Source organism: Helobdella robusta, assembly GCF_000326865.2.
Source record: "Helobdella robusta unplaced genomic scaffold HELROscaffold_21, whole genome shotgun sequence".
Lineage (NCBI taxonomy): Eukaryota > Metazoa > Annelida > Clitellata > Rhynchobdellida > Glossiphoniidae > Helobdella > Helobdella robusta.
The window spans coordinates 510,268-531,217 of NW_008704124.1; the positions used below are offsets into that span (position 1 = coordinate 510,268).

The 20,950-nt window shown below is 32.4% G+C and overlaps 1 protein-coding gene across 1 annotated transcript; it reads left to right on the forward strand.

The window, feature by feature from the left end:
* Positions 1-65: 65 nt before the first annotated feature.
* Positions 66-19,569, forward strand: HELRODRAFT_77670 (hypothetical protein; the record flags this gene model as incomplete). Its single annotated transcript, XM_009018266.1, has 7 exons — positions 66-354; positions 654-655; positions 818-1,115; positions 1,570-1,659; positions 2,127-2,188; positions 6,085-6,173; positions 19,317-19,569. 7 exons carry the CDS (start codon positions 66-68, stop codon positions 19,567-19,569), a joined length of 1,083 nt encoding a protein of 360 aa, XP_009016514.1.
* Positions 19,570-20,950: the final 1,381 nt, after the last annotated feature.

The following is a 20,950-nucleotide window of genomic DNA, read 5'->3' on the forward strand; positions in this document are numbered from 1 at the left end:
CTTTGTTTTTTAAAAATTACAGGAAATTTTATCTCAGTGGTAAGTTGTTATTCATCACTAGAGTTATGTCCAAAAAATTAATCAAGAAAGGATGTGTATACGTTCTTTGTGCTTTGATTTTTTACACACTAGGAAGGTATGGAAGCTTATGGAAATCCAGCGATCTTACTAACTCTTACATCTCCAAAGAATCCCTCAATTTCTTTCTTTCTGATAACAAAGCTAGCATGCTTGCTTATGATCGATCAATGCCTTTAATTTTTGTTGGTGGAATGCCAAGAAGTGGTACAACTTTGATGAGAGCTCTGCTGGATGCGCACTCTGACATCAGATGTGGAGAGGAAACAAGGGCAAGTTTTGAAATTTAATGTTTCATTCACATCTTTGAAACATTTCTTATTTTGTTTAATTACCTGTTAGTTTTTACTTTAAATATTTTTGAACATTCTGGCAAGAAGTTAGTGAAAATAAAAGACATATTTTTAATTGAGTATAATTATTATAATTGTCCTGGTTATGACATTAAACTGACCCTCACTGCCTTGTGAGTGATGTTGGATCATCAAAGGCTAGGCCCACCGCTTATAACTGTGGTTGCGTAAGGAAGGGTGTCCTGCGTAAAAATTAGCCAAATAAATTACTTATGATGACAGAAGTGACAATGGTTTCATCATAGGTAGCCGAACGGCAACCCCCGATCTCGGGGAAAATGTCGTCTAAACGTGTGTTGTTGTTGTATAATTAGCAACAGCTCAAGAGCTCAACTATTGATATCACTAACTCTAAACTCTAATGCTTGTTTTCTGGTTTATTATAGGTTATTCCCAGAGTGCTGGCTTTGAGAGGGCAGTGGACAAAGAGTCAAAAAGAGATTGATCGGATGTTAGAGGGTGGCATAACGGATGAAGTTTTATATTCTGCAGTTGCTGCATTTATTTTGGAAGTTATTGTGAAGCATGGAGAACCTGCCCCAAGATTGTGCAATAAGGATCCATTCACGTTGAAGTATGTTGATGAACTGAAGATAATGTTTCCTCAGGCCAAATACATCCTAATGATCAGAGATGGGAGAGCTGTTGTCCACTCAATCATCAACAGGAAAGTGACAATCACAGGTTTAAACAATTAGTTTTTAGATAATTCAAATGAAAAATTGTCTAAAATCATATTCAAGCTGTATTTTTTAAAATGTTGTTTGTTGATATGTATTCCTACAAGTTACTGAAATGTTAAATTTTAAATGTATGTTCTATGTAATTAATAGTGAATTTTACTTATATATGTGATATGTAACACATTGCCAGAAACTAACCAGAGGTGGTACTGCTAGTCCTGTTTGAATGACTTTGATTTTAGTTCCCTGCATTACTTCACAGCAGCATAATTGTTTCAAATGAATTATTCCATGGCAAATGATATCATTTTATAATGGCTTGCATAATTTATCATCAATTGGTTTTGATTTATTAGGCTTAATCATTCATATTGTTTTCACTGGATTGTTTAATTTTTGAAAAATTTTCAATTTCTATCTATCGAAACATATGAATTGAAATAAACACTGCATAGGATTTGATTTGAACAACTACGAAACTTCTCTTCAGAAGTGGAACACAATTATGACCAACATGTACAAACAGTGCATGAATGCTGGCCCAAGTTTGTTTTTTTTTTTCATTGTTTAACAAATGCTTCAATAAAATATTTGTTGTTGTTAGACAACTTTCTTGCATGCACCAAACATCCATCAATCATTAGAACCCTGGGAATCTTTCAGTCATTATGTTTTTACTACACAGTGGTACAGAGTGTCAGTTGATATTTGAACTTCACATTTTTTTAAATCATAGTGTAATCTATTAGTAGGTGAAGATGTTCATTTTGTAATGTTTCTCACTGGTAATTAAATTCAACTTTGTGTACCAACTAGCATTTTTTGAGGAGATTGTTGTCATTATATTTTTTACTTTTTTTTTTGCTTTTATGTCTATTCTGAATTATTTTTTTTTGTTAGTAATGCTTTTTTATAATGTATTACGCTAAATTATCACTCTATTGCAGTTTAAAATGTCTAATATGAATGAATGAATGAATTAATGAATTAATGAATTAATGAAAAACTGCAGGTAGATGTCTGATGGTGTACTATGAGCAGTTGGTTCTTCATCCAAGGGACATCATGACTAAGGTAACGAAACTTTTTTTAATTCATACAATTACTAGCTGGATTGAAAAATAAATCTTACTTTAAGATTGTAATCAATAAACAAGATAGGTAGATTTGTCTTTAACTACAACAGCTTTTTTTTATATAAATTTGTGGTAACTCTTTTTTTGAATGAATGTATGAATAAATGAATGAATAAATGAATGAATGAATGAATGAATGAATGAATGAATGAATGAATGAATGAATGAATGAATGAATGAATGAATGAACTGCAGGTAGATGTCTGATTTTTTTATCTTAAATGAATTAAAAATAACTTTCAATGAATGGAAAATAATTTTCAGTCAGTTTATGATCACATGTTCTGTTTAGCATCAGTTGGATGCCAAAACAACTGGGCCTTAAAAATTCTTTAATTGCTTTTATCTTTATTAGATTGTAGTTTCATTGCTTCATATTAACTTCTCAGTAGTCACTTCCTTATAACTTTCTAGCATGTGTGATCGAATTCTTTTCATATGCCTAAATTTAAGTTATTACAGGGTTATTTGAAATTGTAAATTGTTAGCACTTGATGTATTGTTGATGTACATATACATTATGTACATGTATAATATACACACATACATAGGTGTGTATATATATATTATATATATATATATATATATATATATATATATATATATATATATAATGCTGCTATAATAAGCTGAAGATGTTGCTCAACTGTCAACTGTAATGTTTTGATTCCAATATAATTAAGTTCAAAGTGATTAAAAACTAACAATATTTTTTTCAATCATTCTGATTTATAGTTGTTATAACTTCTCAGTTGTTGAATGCTTTGATTCAAAATATGCATTCACGTCACATGCATTCTGGGATGTTAGAAAACTAAGTATCTATACAACATGCAACCTTATTACATTGAATAAAACTTTCGTCACTACTCTTTACTCATTGAGCCACATGGTTATGTATGATAGTATATAAGCACAGGCAGATACATTTGAGATCAACGGCTTTATCGTTCATTGAAACTGTTTCAAACTTAATAAAATGAAATGTTTCGCTAAAAGCCAGACTAAAATGTTTTGATTTTTATTTCAAAAGTTTTTTTTAAATATTCTGATTGCATACATGAAGCTTCGTGGGGTTTCTGTTATTGAATTCAGCTTGCTTGCTTCTTATAAATACCTTTTAACTTTTTCTGATTTTTTACAACAAATGCCTGAAATATTTTTTGGAGCATAAATTAATTGAAAAATTGTAGTTACCAAATATAGCTATATGTGATTGCTAACAAAACAACTATTTACACTACTGTTTTACGAAAAGATTACCTAGGTTTTACATAGTTTTTAATTAGTTTGCATGGTCTACTATAAATCTCTGATGTATGTCTATATTCGTTTGAAAGAAAGGCTTTTAACTTCATGATTCATTTCAAATAAAACATCACCTTCTAGCTTCTGGTCGGTTCACCCATAGTTCGAAACAAAGTGCATTCACTGTTCTGTTGCCGGTCTAACATAACTTATTTATATTACAATTGTGGCGTTTGTCATTTGATATCAATATTTACAGTACTGCAGTGTTAGTTTGATGGTGGCATGCATGTGAATGTTTACATGCACTGTATCAGGTTTGATAGTCGTTGGATGGGAAAGCAGTCGTTATTTACAGTAGCTGACTTATTGCAATCGGTCGTGTAAATAAATAAATTAATAATTAATTATATATATTAATTAATTAATTAATCTATTTCTGATCTCAGCTCGTCAGGCAGCTAATTTTGCTAACCTTTTAGAGTGTGTCACCTTTTTGTTAGTTTACAGTTCGTTGATGTTATAATTCATAATGCCTTAGGCAAATCCCTGCTCATCGACCTTCAGGTTTATGTTCGTTTTCTACATACTAAACATTTAAACGTCACGAATGATAGTCGGTTACAGTTTTATTATTGTTGTAACTCCTCAGTTGTTAAATGCGCTTTGATTCAAAATGAAAATATGTCCCATGCACGCTGTGATGTTTTCTAAGTAACTATGCTACATTCATGTCTAAAATGTTACATGAATGTGCTACAGTGTTACGATGATGTTTTGTTGTTCTTGTATATCAACCAACAGCGTGTTCTGTTTAAACAATATGTTGCCTCAGGCTCATGTTTGCACTTACTTCTTCTCATAAATTTTTGTTTAACTTAACTGCATTGATTTACCATCTTGGTGAGAATTATCTACCAGCTATATGCCGGATCAATAGAACGAACATAATTTATTCGAATGAGAGGCTAAATGTTTAATGTCGATAGTTTGAGGTATAATTATTTATAAATTTGAAATTTTTATGGTCAATAGTTTTTTATTTGGCAGCATCAGCTTGAGAAGCAGATAGGGACAGAAGGTGTCAGAAACCACCATCCACTATGATGTAGTGATACTTTTTAAATACAGTTTAGAAAGCTTTAGCCAAATTCATAACATTTGAGTATCAAACATCAATGATAATGCTGTTATTAATTATGTTTTGTATTTATATGTATACGCGTTTGTCTGTGTGTGTGTGTTTACATTTATTTTGTGTCTTAAAGTTATTAGTTTTTGAAAATCTGACAGCTTATCCTACTCTGCACTGAATTCTGTCTATAGATGTTGAAAGGTTAATGAAATTATTTTTAAAATGCTTGCTCCCATAAAGTTTTGACTTTTAAAGCAGTATTTAAAAAAAAACTCCATTAAATAGGAATTATTACAAGCTTAAAAAAGGTAAGATACAATGTAGGCACGAGGGTTTGAATTATTATTTATGGGAAATTTCAAAATTTTGGGTGTGGAAGTTTTAAATGAAAAATTTGTAGATTACTTTTTATAAAGTTAAACATTCAACTTGCATAATCAAAGTTTTCAACCGTTTTTTTGATATAATTAAAATAATTCAGCGTATCTCACATATATAGCGATAGTCGGTGTACGTTCTTATGTTTTTTGATTACTCATAGTCACATGAAACTACTTATTTGCTTACACACACACACACACACACACGCACACACACACACACAACAACAACAACACACGTTTAGACGACATTTTTCCCGAGATCGGGGGCTACCTATGATGAAACCAAAATACCCCTAGACGCCATCCACATCTGTCACTCGCCTCAGTATCACGCAACCCCACTTTCACCCTGTCCTTCTCCATCTGCTCTCTCCATCCCAATCGCGGACGACCCCTTCCTACCACTCCTTCAACCTCGAACTCCAACGCTCGCCTAATCCCGACCCTTTCATCCCTTCTCAACACATGTCCATACCACCGCAATCTCGATCTCCTTATCAATGTCACAATGTCCTCATTCAGTCCCATCATCGACATCAGCTCTGTACTACTCCTCCTATCCTTCACTTTAACCCCACACATCATCCTCACCATAGCTCTTTCAGCCCTCTGCAGTACACTTTCCTCCTCTCTCCTCAACACCCAAGTTTCACCACCATATACCATCGCTGCTCTCACACATGCTTTATATACCCTCCCTTTCATCTTCACTGACCATTTCTTTCCACACAATACCCCACCCAGTTCCCTAAATTTCATCCATCCCACACGAACTCTAGCCGTAACTGCGCTCGAACGTCCTCCATCCGCGTTCAGCTTATCCCCTAAGTAAACAAAGCTTTCCACTCTTTCAATACCACCACTCAACCCCGTCGTTGCGTCCGTCCTATTAATCACACCATGAACACATTTCTTACATTTGAACGTGCCTTCCATCTTTTTCAGTGCCCCCCTCACACCACTACATCTCTTATGCACCCATTTCTGACACACACACACACACACACACACACACACACACACACACACACACACACACACACACCACACACACACACACACACACAGGTTCTTAAGTTTTTGGACATTCCATGGGACGAGCGAGTGATGCATCATGAAGATTACATCAACAAACCTGGAGGCATTTCTTTATCCAAGTTAGTGCTGGTGTGGTGTAGTGCTCTTGGGGAATGCATTGCCTGGATATGTTCTATTAACTTTATGTTTCATTATAAGTTTGTTCATGTTAGCATTGAAAGCGGAAAGAGATGAGAGCTTGTGTTGTTCAACTAATGTTTTGATTAATTTTCTGTTTATATTATTTTTAATATCTTCTAATTAAATTGTTCTTCCCTGCTGCTTATCATGCAATGTACATACACTCCTCACAATCTCATCGTCCTAGATTAATGGAAGTAGTTGTGGTTACAGTAATTATTAGACTCACTCAGTTATCATCATTTGATCATGTGATGTAAAATTTCATTATCATTAAAATTGAATGGTATGTCATCATTCTGTATCTGATGATTTTTATCAATCCTGTTTTCTTATTATTATTATTTAAGCAAAAGTATTTACTTTTTGTTATCACTCATTAATTATTTTTCTACTTAAACAGTAATAATTAATAATTATTATTATCCACCATAATTTCCTTAAGTGTTGTTTATTATAATCTAACATATCTATAAATAATTCATCCTTCTTCATATCTGTCATTTGTGTTTCTGAATGTGTTTGGCTAGTTAGGCTGTCATTTGTGTTTTTTCTGAATGACTAGCAATTGACATTATTTGTGCGTGTGCGTGCGTGCGTGTGCGTGTGTGTAGCTGCAGCTGTTTATTTATTTATTACACAACTGACCAGAGAGTTGTGTTTGATTTTTTTAATTCATCAGAATAAGTCTATGTGACTACTATTATTTTTCAACCCTCCAATATAGTTATGGAGAAATATTTTTGTTGCCTCCATTGTAAATATCAATTTTTTATATTAACACTTATCGTGTGTTTTAAAATAGAATTGTGAATCGTCGTCGTCGTCATCGTCATTATCATCTTGGCCATCATTGTTTTTGTTGTAATTATCATCTTCGTCATCATGACCAAAGAATATGACAATTAGATTTCTTATGTGACTAGTGTTTCAAATGTCAATATCATCAATGCACATGCAAATATTTGTCTTGGCACGGTAATCCAGATGTTTATTTTTTTCTTTCAATGTAATAATTTATATAATGTGTATGTGGGTAGTAATGAGAAGTAAAAATTGTATTTTCAAGTACTCAGACAGTAAGTGTTAGTAATTGTCTTTTCATTCATTCATTCAATGATCCTCTGTAATCCCTTAAGGGACCGTTGAGGCCGATGGTATTCTTCTATCTCTCCAAAATCCTTTTCTTTCCCTCGCCATCTTCATTGAGCCCAATGTTCCAACCCCCGTCCATTCCGTGATATCATCTATCCACTTCCTCACAGGTCTTCCCACTTTTTTTCTTATGGCATCGTTTCTTATCTTTTGTCTCCAACTGATTCCCAGCAACTTTCTATAACAATGCATCTCGAATGCTTCCAGTTTGTCTTTGTATCTTTTCTTCAACGTCCAAGCCTCACATGCATACATCAATGTAGAAAACACACACGCTTCTACGATCTTTAATTTTGTTTTTGTAGATACATTACCGTTTTTCAATATTACTTTCAAAGATGCAAACATTCCTCTCGCGATTGCTATTCTTCTATCAATTTCTTTCGAACAATTATTGTCATCAGTTATGAGGCTGCCCAGATATATAAATTGGTTCACTTGTTCGAGCTTTTCTGCTCCTATCTGGAATTCATCATTGTTTCCACCTGTCTTACTGCTGTTGATGTGTAGTCCATGGTTTCTTCCACCATCATACGTCAACTCGATCAGTTTCTGTAGACCCTCTGCACTAGATGCTAGCAGATCTATATCATCTGCAAACCTGAGGTCCCTTATCACTCTGCCTCCAATGTCGATTCCCTCAATATCTGCATTCTCCATTTTTTCCAAGGCTCTTTCCAACAGTGCTAAGAACAGTAATGGTGATATTGGATCTCCTTGTCTACTTCCTATGTTCGCTTTGATCCAGTCTCCCAGCTCTGTACCTACCTTTACCGCCATTGTTGACTCCTCATAAAGCCCTTTCAGCACCCTTATCATTTTTGTTGACACTCCCATACTTTCCAAAGTTGCCCACAAACCTTCGTGCCAGACTGAATCAAACGCCTTCTTAAAATCCACAAAACAAGGAAAAGTTGTTTGACCTCTGCTTCCTGCATCTTCTAACAATAGTCTCAACATCAGGATTTGCTGGACTCTACTTCTGTCCTTTCTGAAACCTGCCTGCTCCTCTCCTAAATACTGCTCTATGTCTTTCTCCAATCGTTCTTTCAAGATCGTCAGCATGATCTTGCACATATGAGGGATCAGTGCTATTGATCTGTAGTTGTTGCAGTCTTTCAGGTCTCCTTTTTTTGGCAACATGATCAAGATTGATTTACACCAATCTTCTGGCCATTTTCCACTGTCCCAGATTTCTTGGCAGATTTTGTGAATCTCATTACATACAATTGGTCCTCCCGCTTTGATCAGCTCTATAGGAATTCCGTCTCTCCCTGTGCTCTTGTTGTTCCTTATTTTCTTTATTGCTTTTATTACTTCTAATACCTCGCATACATCATTCTTTCATTCACTGGATTGTACTCCAACAGTGCCTTTTTTGCTTTTTTGCCAATAACCATTCCAACTTCATAGACGTGCTCCTTCTCTATTTCAGACCATATTATTTTCCCACCTTCCATTTCTCCACCTCCTGTCCATCGGACCTCACACAGACCAACCACATCATATCTGAATCGTTCAAGTTCTTTCTTCATCAACGCGTAAGCCCCTGTCTGCCACAATGACCTGACATTCCAAACTCCAACTGTCAACCCCATCTTCAGTCTATCTTTCTGGGACTCAGTAGCATATTTTACACTGCAGCCTCTAGTCCCCAAAGCTGCAGCGCGGACCTTGTTCACCCGGGCGACGTCCGAGTCGGTATGTGCATACTTTTTTTGGACTACCATCGTGTTATTAGCGTTTTTACGACAGTGTAGCAAGCTCCTGCCAACCATTCCTTTCTATCCGGACTTTGGACCGGCACCTGATATTACTGGACCGCAACTCAGGTGGTGGAGTGTGGTTTTCTGTCTGGATTTGCTCCCATAGCCTTTTCCATGAACAGGTATGCCGCAAGGCAGCGGAGGTTTGAAGTCAGAGTTTTCCTTCTCCTAGGTAAATAGCCGACCAAGGCTAACGAGCTTCACCTGCCCGAAGCAACTGGTTATGGCGCCAGTTATTCGCCTTCGCCCCTTCTCCTGTTAGTTTAAACAGTTCTGCCGCGTGAAGGCCAGGAGTTGGGCTTGGTTGTCAGAGGCTCTTTGAGATGCTTGCCATATGGGAGCATTTTATAGATGATGGGAGCTTATCCCCATCACCACCCCCAGCATTAACAACCATTCAGAACCAGTAATTGTCTTAGTTTTTGTAATTTTACGTGCAGTAGTAAATGTGTATAGATTGGTTCTGTCTGTAATTGTTTTGTAAACGGTACATGTGCATCATTTAATGGACTGCCATATATAATGTTTTTTTATGTTGTTGTAGTTAATTATTATTGCCACATTTACTCATGGCTGATTTATTATAACTCTGGTTGAGATTTTATTTACTGCAAAAATGTGGTTAAATAAATAATGCGTGTTCAGATCTTATGGTGTCTTGATGCTTTAAATTAAAGAAAGCTGATACGTTAATGATAGATTTAACATTGTATCGAATTGTAGAAAATATAACCTTTGGTATTTGTTTTGTTTGGTTAAGTTTGTTTATTATACTACAACAAAAACTATAATTAATTTCTTTATGTGAGTAAAAACCTATATTTGGTTCATATGCCTTTCCTGCTATGCTATAATATAAATTGAAGAATTAGACTTGACATGCTCATTTTCAAGATAACCAACAAGAACACTAGAACACATATATGTTTTTGAAATTGTTTTTCTAAGATATATATGAAGTACGTTTGCGTGCGTGGGTGCGCGCGTGTGTGCTTGTTTGTGTTTGTGTGTGTGTGTGTTGGTGTGGGTGTGGTGTGTGTGTCTGTGTATGTGTAATTATTTGTTGTTGTGGTTCCATATATGTAACCATATCTTACATCTTTATGTTCAGCCAACAAGCAGTTAATTGTTTTGTTTGAATTACTAGCGGTCAGTTTTTACATAATTTTTGGCTAAGCTTTAATGCTCCAATCAGGAAGCACAGATAGTAAATCATTTTGTTGACATTTTTTCCTATTTCTATTGGCTGTGTTAATGAAAGTTTACCTTTGATTGTGTTTACTCATTTTGTTTTTATTAAAATATCAAATTATATTAAAGATCTTTTGAGGAATTAACAAAAGTTAAATAAAATTGAGTTTGATAATGTTGTTTTGCCTATTTTTCAGGTTTATTAACCAATATTTTTATTTTTTTCTAAATTTGTCATACCCTGCAATCCTTTTTCTGACTAGATGTCTTCCAATTTGGTAATTTATATTCATTATTTTTGTCATGCCATTTTAAAACAGTAGTTAATTTCAGCTGAAGACATAAAAGTTAATTATTTGTTTTTCGTTTTTTTTTACTAATGAAACAGGTCTGCAGCTAATTTTAAGCTTTTTATTTCATCATTGCTCTTGTCTTTATCGTCGCCATCATCTGTTATTTATACTCTCTATATCTTTATATTATTAATGTAGTGTGGGTCTGTCTGTACATTGTTATTATTAACCATCCTGAACATCATGCCATTGATTTGTTTATTAAGTGTTGAATTTGCGCTCCATCATTTCAAATATCCCAAATTCGTGTTCTTGGATTTTGTTCTTCATATTGTTATTTGTTATTATTATAATAAATAGGATTTTATAATTATTTCATTATTAATATTTGGTATTTATTTGGAGTTAGAAAATAAAAGGATATTATTATTATTAGATAAAAATAGAAAAATAATTAGTTTCTGTTTATGTTTATAACTGTACGTAACATCTGTGGTTGCATTAACATTGTTTGTTGGTTGGTTTGTTTGTTTGTTTGTGGTTGGCATGTTTGTTTGTTGTTTGTTACATTTGCGTTTTATAAATGTTTTTGTTATTTATTTTATTAGAAACAATGTTCCAGTAAATCTTTTTGTTATCTACAGTTTTATCTTCTCTCTTATCTGAATTATTCCTCCAAGTCTGACTAAATGTGCTAACGAGTGAATGTTGTATATTTATTTGAAAGATATTATTTCTGATCATGCTCCTTCGTTTGTCTTCACTGTTCTTGCAATTCTTAAATAAAAAATTAAAATGTTTGATGTGTAATAAAATGGAATCCAAATCTTATTTCTTAACAGTTTTTTTTGTAGGTTTTTAATGTAGGTTTTTTTCTTGAAATTGGCAGTTTGTGATAACCATAAACTATGTAGATATTTTTTTTTGTTAGATTATGTCATGAAATATCATTTTACTGTTCGTTTTGAGCTCATTTGAAATTTTAGGATGAATGCTTTTTTAAGAAAGAATTCATCCTATCTGGTTTTTAAGCATTCTTGGTGCATTTACAGTAACGTTAAATAAATTTGTTGCATCATGAAAACATGTGGCCATCTATCTACTATTCTGATAGTGTAAGTTGCCAGGTAAATTTGTTATAACGTTCGATCGGTCTAATGAATTATTGATTTCTAATGTATGCAGTGTAGCTTAGTCAGATATAATAGGTATGTTTTTTCTTCAGATATTCTTTGAAAATTGTTTTGTTACAACTTCTTATCTATTAGTTTTTTATTCTATGTGCAAAACAACGTAACCTATGACGTTAATCTCTTTCTCTCTCTCTCTCTCTCTCTCTCTCTCTCTCTCTCTCTTTCTCATTGAATTGAAGGTTGTTTGTAGTAGTGATTATTTTGTTGTTACTATTTTGTGCAATTCATTAAGAGCAGGCAGATATAATCATTGGAATAATAATTAGTTAAACTGTAAACAAATGTGTTTCTATCTATAATGTTATTTTAATTTATTTTATTTTAATTAATTCTGTTAACAGCAAAGTGTTAATTTGTTTGGGCTTTGAAATAATTGATTTGGCTTCGCTAACCAACGGAAATTGATGTTACGTTCACATTTTCATTTTAAAATGTGCCAGGGACCTCTTTTTATGATTATTTGTTAAAATACTTGAACTTGAACTCCATACTTAAACCCCATATTCTAAGTGCGACAAAAGTAAAAATGCTTCGTTTGAAAGGCCCTTAAAATATCTGGCAATAATACCTAACTTCGAATTTGCTTTGTGTACTGTTTTCAATACATGGTTTCTGAACTTCAATTTATTGTCAACAACTATTCCAAGATCCGATAACTCATCGACTTCAGGAAGACGAAACTGTGAATTATCATCATCCATTATAGTGTATGAAGGACCCGGTTGACGCGAACCAATTTTTATCAGCTGACATTTATCGGTATTTATTTTTAATTTCCATTCCTTGAACCAGGTTAGTAGTTTTTTAATATCTTGCAAAAAACTGCTGTTGTCCTCCTCAGTTTTCAGTACTCTAAAGATTTTTGAGTCATCGGCAAAAGGCAAGATATTATCACATACTGAGGAAATATCATTAACATAAATAATAAGCAATAGAGGGCTCAGAACCCCACACTGAGAACTCCACTCAGAAATGTATCTTCTAATTTCACCTGGAATGTTCTGTTGCTGAGATAATTCTCAAACCATTTTATTATCTTACCATTCATTCCATACCGACCCAACTTCAACAACCGAAGTTCATGAGAAACTTTGTCAAACGCTTTTTCTAGATCCACGTAGACTACGTTGACTTCGTAACCATGATCTACTTCCTCAACTACCGCCTCCATAAATTTCAAGAGCTGCAAAACCGCGGAGCATCCAGGAATGAAACCATACTGACTCTTTGAAAAGTGATTATTTTTCATGAAGTATTTCATAGTATGGTCCTTTATCAGCCTCTCCACGATCTTACAACAAATTGACGTCATTCTTAATAATTTATTCTATTAGGTATTAAATTTTGTTTTTTTTACCGATTCACATCAATTGAAGCTGTTTTCGATTTGTGATCGGCAACTATCGACTGTGTAATGACATACATTATTGCAAAATTCATGTTTACAATTGATACACTGTTTGAAAACGGAATAATGATATCAGAAACATTAATAATGTTGTTTGCAATCAATTGTTTGCACTATTGATCAAACATTGAAAACTTTTTCAACAAAAATTTAGAAATAAAATAATAATAATTTAAAATATATATTTTAAATTCAGTTTTTTATATTGACAAACTTTTGCAAATTTTTTCAAAAAGAATTTTTTTTAATTTTTGCTGGTAAGAAAATATTAGGTTGTTTTTTGACATTTCATCAATTGCTTGATTCTTCGGATTGTTTTTGTTCTTTATAATGCAACTTTGTCAAACGCAGATCTGCTTACATGTTTTCATTTAATACATATGGTTGAAAGTTCCTACCACAAAGGCTGTACACGTACACTATCCATACCACACGATGTATCAATACATACACAGTATATATGCACTCGCAAGCACCGAATCATACGGCTTCCAAAAGTCTTTGAATTTCGTACTGACAGTATTTGAACACTAGACAATCGCGTAATAACGACACTTCTACAGACTGAGCTACCTCGCCGATTAAAATCTAGCTAGAAAAGATAAGAAATTTTTTAAAAACTATATAATAAATTATAATAGTGAAAGATACCTATTTGCTGAATCCTTTTTTGAAGTTTTTGCATATTTATGTTGGATGCATTTGTCAGTTATTATGGTCTTTTAATTTGTTAGCATTTTGAACGTTACAACTTTACTTAAAAATTTTGTTTTCATGTTAAACTTTTTATGCACATCAAAGGTTCCAAATCTACCAACTTTTTTTACAAGTCTTTTGTATGACAGAAAGAGACTTTCATCATTTTTTATTCTATTTAGAAATTTTCAACAAAATCAGCTTCTGTGTTACAAAAATACAAGAATAATTTGTAATACACTACCACTTTATGTTTTCCGGATCAATAACAATAATATTCTTGCGTGTCTGCACCTGACGCCAATCAAAAAATAACTTATTCTAACATTACACATCATTTCCTTTTCTCAGAAAGAACTCAACAGCTTAAATCATTTCTTATTTATATGTGTTAATGTTGATACATGGAATGCATAGAAATTTATTTTTACACAATACATACCTGTAAAGGAAGGCTTACAGCGAACTGACATAAATAAGAGATGCAGCAAGCTCACAAATCTTCATTCTGCATGCTAGGGTTGATTAAGTGCGTCTGTCAAAATTATTTATCACTCCATTGTTATTTTTATGATGGTGGTGATGGTGTTATTATTTATTATTTTTTAATAATTTGGTTTAAATTTGGTTCCAGAGAATCAAACAGGTTTGAGTGATTTTTGTTAATGTAATGTATCAATTTTATTTTAAGTAATGTTATTTTATCTTGTTGGCCATATATTTGGAGGCTGACATTTGAAATGGCAAGTGTTTGTTTATGCAAATAGAAAACACGGTACTACTCGAATTTTGAAACAGTGAGATGAGTGTGTAATTAGAACATGTGTTTGTCGTTAACTTGGCTTTATCATTTTTTTTTTGTTCCAATGAAATGCTCCAGTCACTGAAATTATTATTTTTGTTTTTATTTTTTCAGCTGTCATTTCTTGCATGAATGTTCTTATTTCAGGAATTGTTCATTTCGTTAACATTTTTTAATTGCTCATTGACTTTAATGATAATTATTCATTCGTCTGATGAGTCTGCTTTAAAAACTATGCGGTTTATTGATTATATTCAACGTTGAGTTTTATGGATGTACAACGTATCAAGCTGGAAACATGTTTGGATATTTATATGTTGAAATATGATGTATAGATTAATGAAATGGCTCGAAGTGGAAAGATTGATGATAAGACTAGAAAAGACAGTCAGAATAAAAGTGTTTCTCATTCAACTTTCATTTTATTTCTAAATAGTGTTTAATATTTAATGAAAAAAATAACTTTTTTTTATGAAAGTGTTCATATAGTTTGAACATGAAGTTAATCAAAATAAAAGTATTACTTTCCGTCGACAACAATTTTTCCAGTAGATTTTAACTGACTTTTCAAATCTAAAACTGATAGAATATTTAATATGCTGATTGCAGTTTTCATGGAAAGTGGAGATGATGATGGAAAAATATTTGTTCTTAGCAGAATAATTTCACGCTACATATTTGTTGTTGGCTGGCTCGTTCAAGTACGGATGCTGTTGAATTGTATGTTGTTGAGTATGTTTCATGTGTTGCATTGTCTGTTTAAACAACATGAATCTGATAACCTCCTATATCTAGGTTTTGTTTTTATTTATTATTTGGAAATCTATGTTTTAAGCAAAATCTTCTCCAGAAATTTCAGTTTATGAGATTCATTTGGTTGGCTGAACGTTATCTTGTGGTGCAACTTGGCCAGTTAGTTTGTGTCACCTTTTAAGGTTTTAAGCTGAATTGAACATAAAGAAGGGCCTAACAAATTATTAGACTAAATTGTTCGTCATTTTTTTTACAAGCAATAAAGTTTTTTAATTTTAAAGTGATATAATGTTTGTTAAAATTTAAAGTTTAAATGTATAAATTATTAAAACTCACAACCATCACCAGTCAGAGCTGTCATTTTCAGGAGCCAGCCATCTTTAACACGATATGAATGTGTGTGTCTTGCAGTGCGTTCTTAAAATTGCATGGTTCTACTTGTAAATGAAAAAGAGTTTTCTATATTGTTTCAAGTCAACGAAACTTCCTCCCATTGCGATTAATGTTAGCAGGAAATAACTGGCATTCCAAATCAATCAATAAATCAATCAATTAATTTGATTATAAAGCACTGTTTTTGCAATGTTCAACTTTGCTCCTCGATGAATTTTGCAAACAGATGGGTCTTGAGATCCGCTCTGAACTTTGTAAGTGATGGAGAATTAGTCAGAGAATATCAGAAAAGGAGGTGGAGAGTTCCAGAGAAAAGGGTCAGATTTGTTGAGGAAAACTTTTATTTAAATCATAGAATTAGCAGACAGTTTTAAAGATTGAAAAATTTGAGAAATTTAATAATTTATTTGGCCCGAATAAAAAAATTAATTGAAATAAATTGAAAAAATTGCTTTTCAATGTTTTTTTCCAAACACTCCAAAAATAAATATTAACTGGCTTGTACGTGGAAGTGAAACGCTATTCGGAGACCAAATTATCTAGTGGCATCAAATTAGTTGGGTCCTTCTGTTGACACGTAATGGAAATAAATGTCGCTGGCTATTCATTGCCATTCACGCAAAAAAATTTTAAGCCTTTGGAAGATCGATTTAAATGTTGGATAGTCTGTTGTTCATTCTTTTAAAATTCATTCATTCATTCATTTGTTTATGTATTCACCCTCTTAATCAGTGTGATTGTTTTGGATGCATTGACTTAGTTTCTTGTTCATTCTATATATCTATCTTGCTCTTTTTTGTTATCAGTCAGAATTTGAACTTGCCAGTGCATCAAAATAAAATGTCGAGTTTGTTAAAACATTTAAATAACTATTTAAATTGAGTGAGTGAGTGAGTGAGTGAGTGAGTGAGTGAGTGAGTGAATTAGATGCATTGTTTTCCTTTACGCCCCTTTCTTTTGTTTATTATTATACAAACATCGATTGAATAATAATAACTAAATACAATTCATCATTTAATTAGCATTTCGGTTGGCACATTCATCATAAAATAATGCAGTGGCTGTCTGAATAGTTTCCTGCTATTGAAATTTTCCATTGAATTACAAATAGTAATAAAAAAATAAGCTTGAAAATTTAAATTTTTAATTGCTGTATAATTATACATTAAACTTTCAAACCAGATAAACAAAAGTTATACTTATACTAATTTTATAATTAAACATTAAACTTTTAAACAAGATACGCGAGTTTTATGCTCACTTTTAAGATAAGAACTTACAAGGAAGAATAGTAATTTCGTTGTAGTATGGTACACAGATGTTGCCGGTTGATTACGTGCTCTCTATATCTTTATATTATTAATGTAGTGTGGGTCTGTCTGTACATTGTTATTATTAACCATCCTGAACATCATGCCATTGATTTGTTTATTAAGTGTTGAATTTGCGCTCCATCATTTCAAATATCCCAAATTCGTGTTCTTGGATTTTGTTCTTCATATTGTTATTTGTTATTATTATAATAAATAGGATTTTATAATTATTTCATTATTAATATTTGGTATTTATTTGGAGTTAGAAAATAAAAGGATATTATTATTATTAGATAAAAATAGAAAAATAATTAGTTTCTGTTTATGTTTATAACTGTACGTAACATCTGTGGTTGCATTAACATTGTTTGTTGGTTGGTTTGTTTGTTTGTTTGTTGTTGGCATGTTTGTTTGTTGTTTGTTACATTTGCGTTTTATAAATGTTTTTGTTATTTATTTTATTAGAAACAATGTTCCAGTAAATCTTTTTGTTATCTACAGTTTTATCTTCTCTCTTATCTGAATTATTCCTCCAAGTCTGACTAAATGTGCTAACGAGTGAATGTTGTATATTTATTTGAAAGATATTATTTCTGATCATGCTCCTTCGTTTGCCTTCACTGTTCTTGCAATTCTTAAATAAAAAATTAAAATGTTTGATGTGTAATAAAATGGAATTCAAATCTTATTTCTTAACAGTTTTTTTTGTAGGTTTTTAATGTAGGTTTTTTTCTTGAAATTGGCAGTTTGTGATAACCATAAACTATGTAGATATTTTTTTTTGTTAGATTATGTCATGAAATATCATTTTACTGTTCGTTTTGAGCTCATTTGAAATTTTAGGATGAATGCTTTTTTAAGAAAGAATTCATCCTATCTGGTTTTTAAGCATTCTTGGTGCATTTACAGTAACGTTAAATAAATTTGTTGCATCATGAAAACATGTGGCCATCTATCTACTATTCTGATAGTGTAAGTTGCCAGGTAAATTTGTTATAACGTTCGATCGTTCTAATGAATTATTGATTTCTAATGTATGCAGTGTAGCTTAGTCAGATATAATAGGTATGTTTTTTCTTCAGATATTCTTTGAAAATTGTTTTGTTACAACTTCTTATCTATTAGTTTTTTATTCTATGTGCAAAACAACGTAACCTATGACGTTAATCTCTTTCTCTCTCTCTCTCTCTCTCTCTCTCTCTCTCTCTCTCTTTCTCATTGAATTGAAGGTTGTTTGTAGTAGTGATTATTTTGTTGTTACTATTTTGTGCAATTCATTAAGAGCAGGCAGATATAATCATTGGAATAATAATTAGTTAAACTGTAAACAAATGTGTTTCTATCTATAATGTTATTTTAATTTATTTTATTTTAATTAATTCTGTTAACAGCAAAGTGTTAATTTGTTTGGGCTTTGAAATAATTGATTTGGCTTCGCTAACCAACGGAAATTGATGTTACGTTCACATTTTCATTTTAAAATGTGCCAGGGACCTCTTTTTATGATTATTTGTTAAAATTTCAATTCTTAATAGTTCGTGCAAACGTTTATCACAGTTTATTTAAATATATCGAAAATTAATGTTAAATTGTTCATTTAAATAAATTCAAACTCTTTCACTAGATTAACCGTCTAGAATGTGCTCCCACATGTTCATCGATTGCACTGAAATGAAATTTTTATATTTTTGCATTTTGTGTTTGCGTGGTTCATGCATTAAGAAACTTTTATTATGTATTTGTTCTGTTGAGTGGTGTGGGATGCAGATGATAGAAGCAGAGTAAATAACATCTCAAGCGCCCTCAAAACACTTTTTTTAATCATGCCTCATTTCTTAGCCTTTGCAACATCATTTAAAGTTTTATTAACACGAAGATTGTGCGTGTGTGTGTGCGTGCGTGTGTGCTTGCTTATAAAAATATAAATTAAGCTACTTAAGACAGGTTTAATGTATTACAAATGATAAGGAGATAAATAGTGCATTTGATTTAGAGTTTTAAAAAGTCATTGAGGCATATTTATGTGCAGCACTTAATTAACCACTGAAGTGCTTTTAACTGCACGTTTTGCAAACGATGGTATGGTAAGTTTAAATGTTTTCAAAAATTTTGATTAAAGGATTGAACGTTCGACGGATCAAGTCATCAAGCCGGTTAACCTGGAGGCACTAACGAAATGGGCTTCATCATTTCCTGACAACTTGAAGGGAAACGTTCGTCAACTGGCTCCTATGCTGGAAAAGTTGGGATACGATCCGGATGAATTTCCGCCTAACTATGGCGCTCCTGATGCTAATGTTTGGTCGGTTGCTATACTATATAATGTTCACTCTAACGTTAAATTTATGCGCTTGCTTGTTTTAAATTATTGAAAAGAATATTTTTAATATATTTATCAATTTTTGCAGGAATAAAACAGACCAGGTTTTGAAAAATTCTAATGTCTGGATGCAGAAATTCAGTGAAATTCAGTCAAAGAAAGATAAGTCGCCCTTGGTGGCTCCTCCAGTCTCCAATGTAACTCACAGTTGATGCATTCTGTCTGTCCATCTCTTCCTTCATTCATTCATTCATTCATTCATTCATTCATTCATTCATTCATTCATTCATTCATTCATTCATTCATTCATCATTCATTCATTCATTCTCTCATTCGTTCATTTCTCTCAATCAATCAATCATCCATTCATTCATTCATACATTCATTCTTTAATTTCAAATTTTAATTGTTGTTTCTTGTTTTTTAATGTTATTGTTTGTTGTCCTGTGTTCCGTTGAGTGTTGTAACTTTTTTGAAATTATTTATTAGAGGTATTAATATGCATGTAGAGGCGGGGCAATCCCACATGCTCTCTTCCAGGAAAATTTATTGTTATCTATCATCATTATTTTTCAATTATTTTTTCAACAGATTTTCTTTGGAACGTAAATTGCGATAAATTATTTTTTCCATATTATAATAAATAAAATTGTTAAGTTCACCTAATTTTTGCTTCCTTCTGCGCTTGATTCCACAAATTTTTTGGACTTTAATGCGCTTCCATCTGGTCAGTCACTCATCTACTTTTGCCAATTCATCTATTCATTCACCAGTCTATGTATCAATCTACAATATATCCATTCATGCATCTATCTATTTATTTATTCCATTTATTCATCTACCATCAATTCATTCATTCATTTATCCACCCATCTACCTATTTACCAGCCAGCCATTCATCCATCCATCCATCCACTGCCAGATTTTCTATTTGAACATTCACTGCCTCACCTTGCTCTTCCTTCCTTCCTTCATAATGTCATCTACCTTATCTATCTGATTTGATCTGATCTGAACTGGTTGCATCGTCATTATCATTCAACCACAATCTCGGCTTCGTTTCATGTCATGTCCTTCTCTCTTCACTTAGTGGCACGATAATGGTCAACGTAATTTAATAACTCGTTAATTTTGTCTAATTATGCAATATTGCCATCAATTTTATTTTATTATAAAATTAAAGCACGAAAATTTTCGCAGTTCAGTGTGCGTCCTGTGATTATTGAATGTTACTTTAGAGTTATGAAGTACTGACAGTCAGTATAATAACATAATATTTTTTATCTCTCACTCTCTCCATCCCTCTATATCTCGCTCTCATTTCATTCTCTCTTTGCTATAGATAACGAACTACTTGCTGTACATACGTGTAATCTAAACCAAAACATTCTGTATCCAGGATACAATTTTTAGGAGAAATTAACATTTTCAAC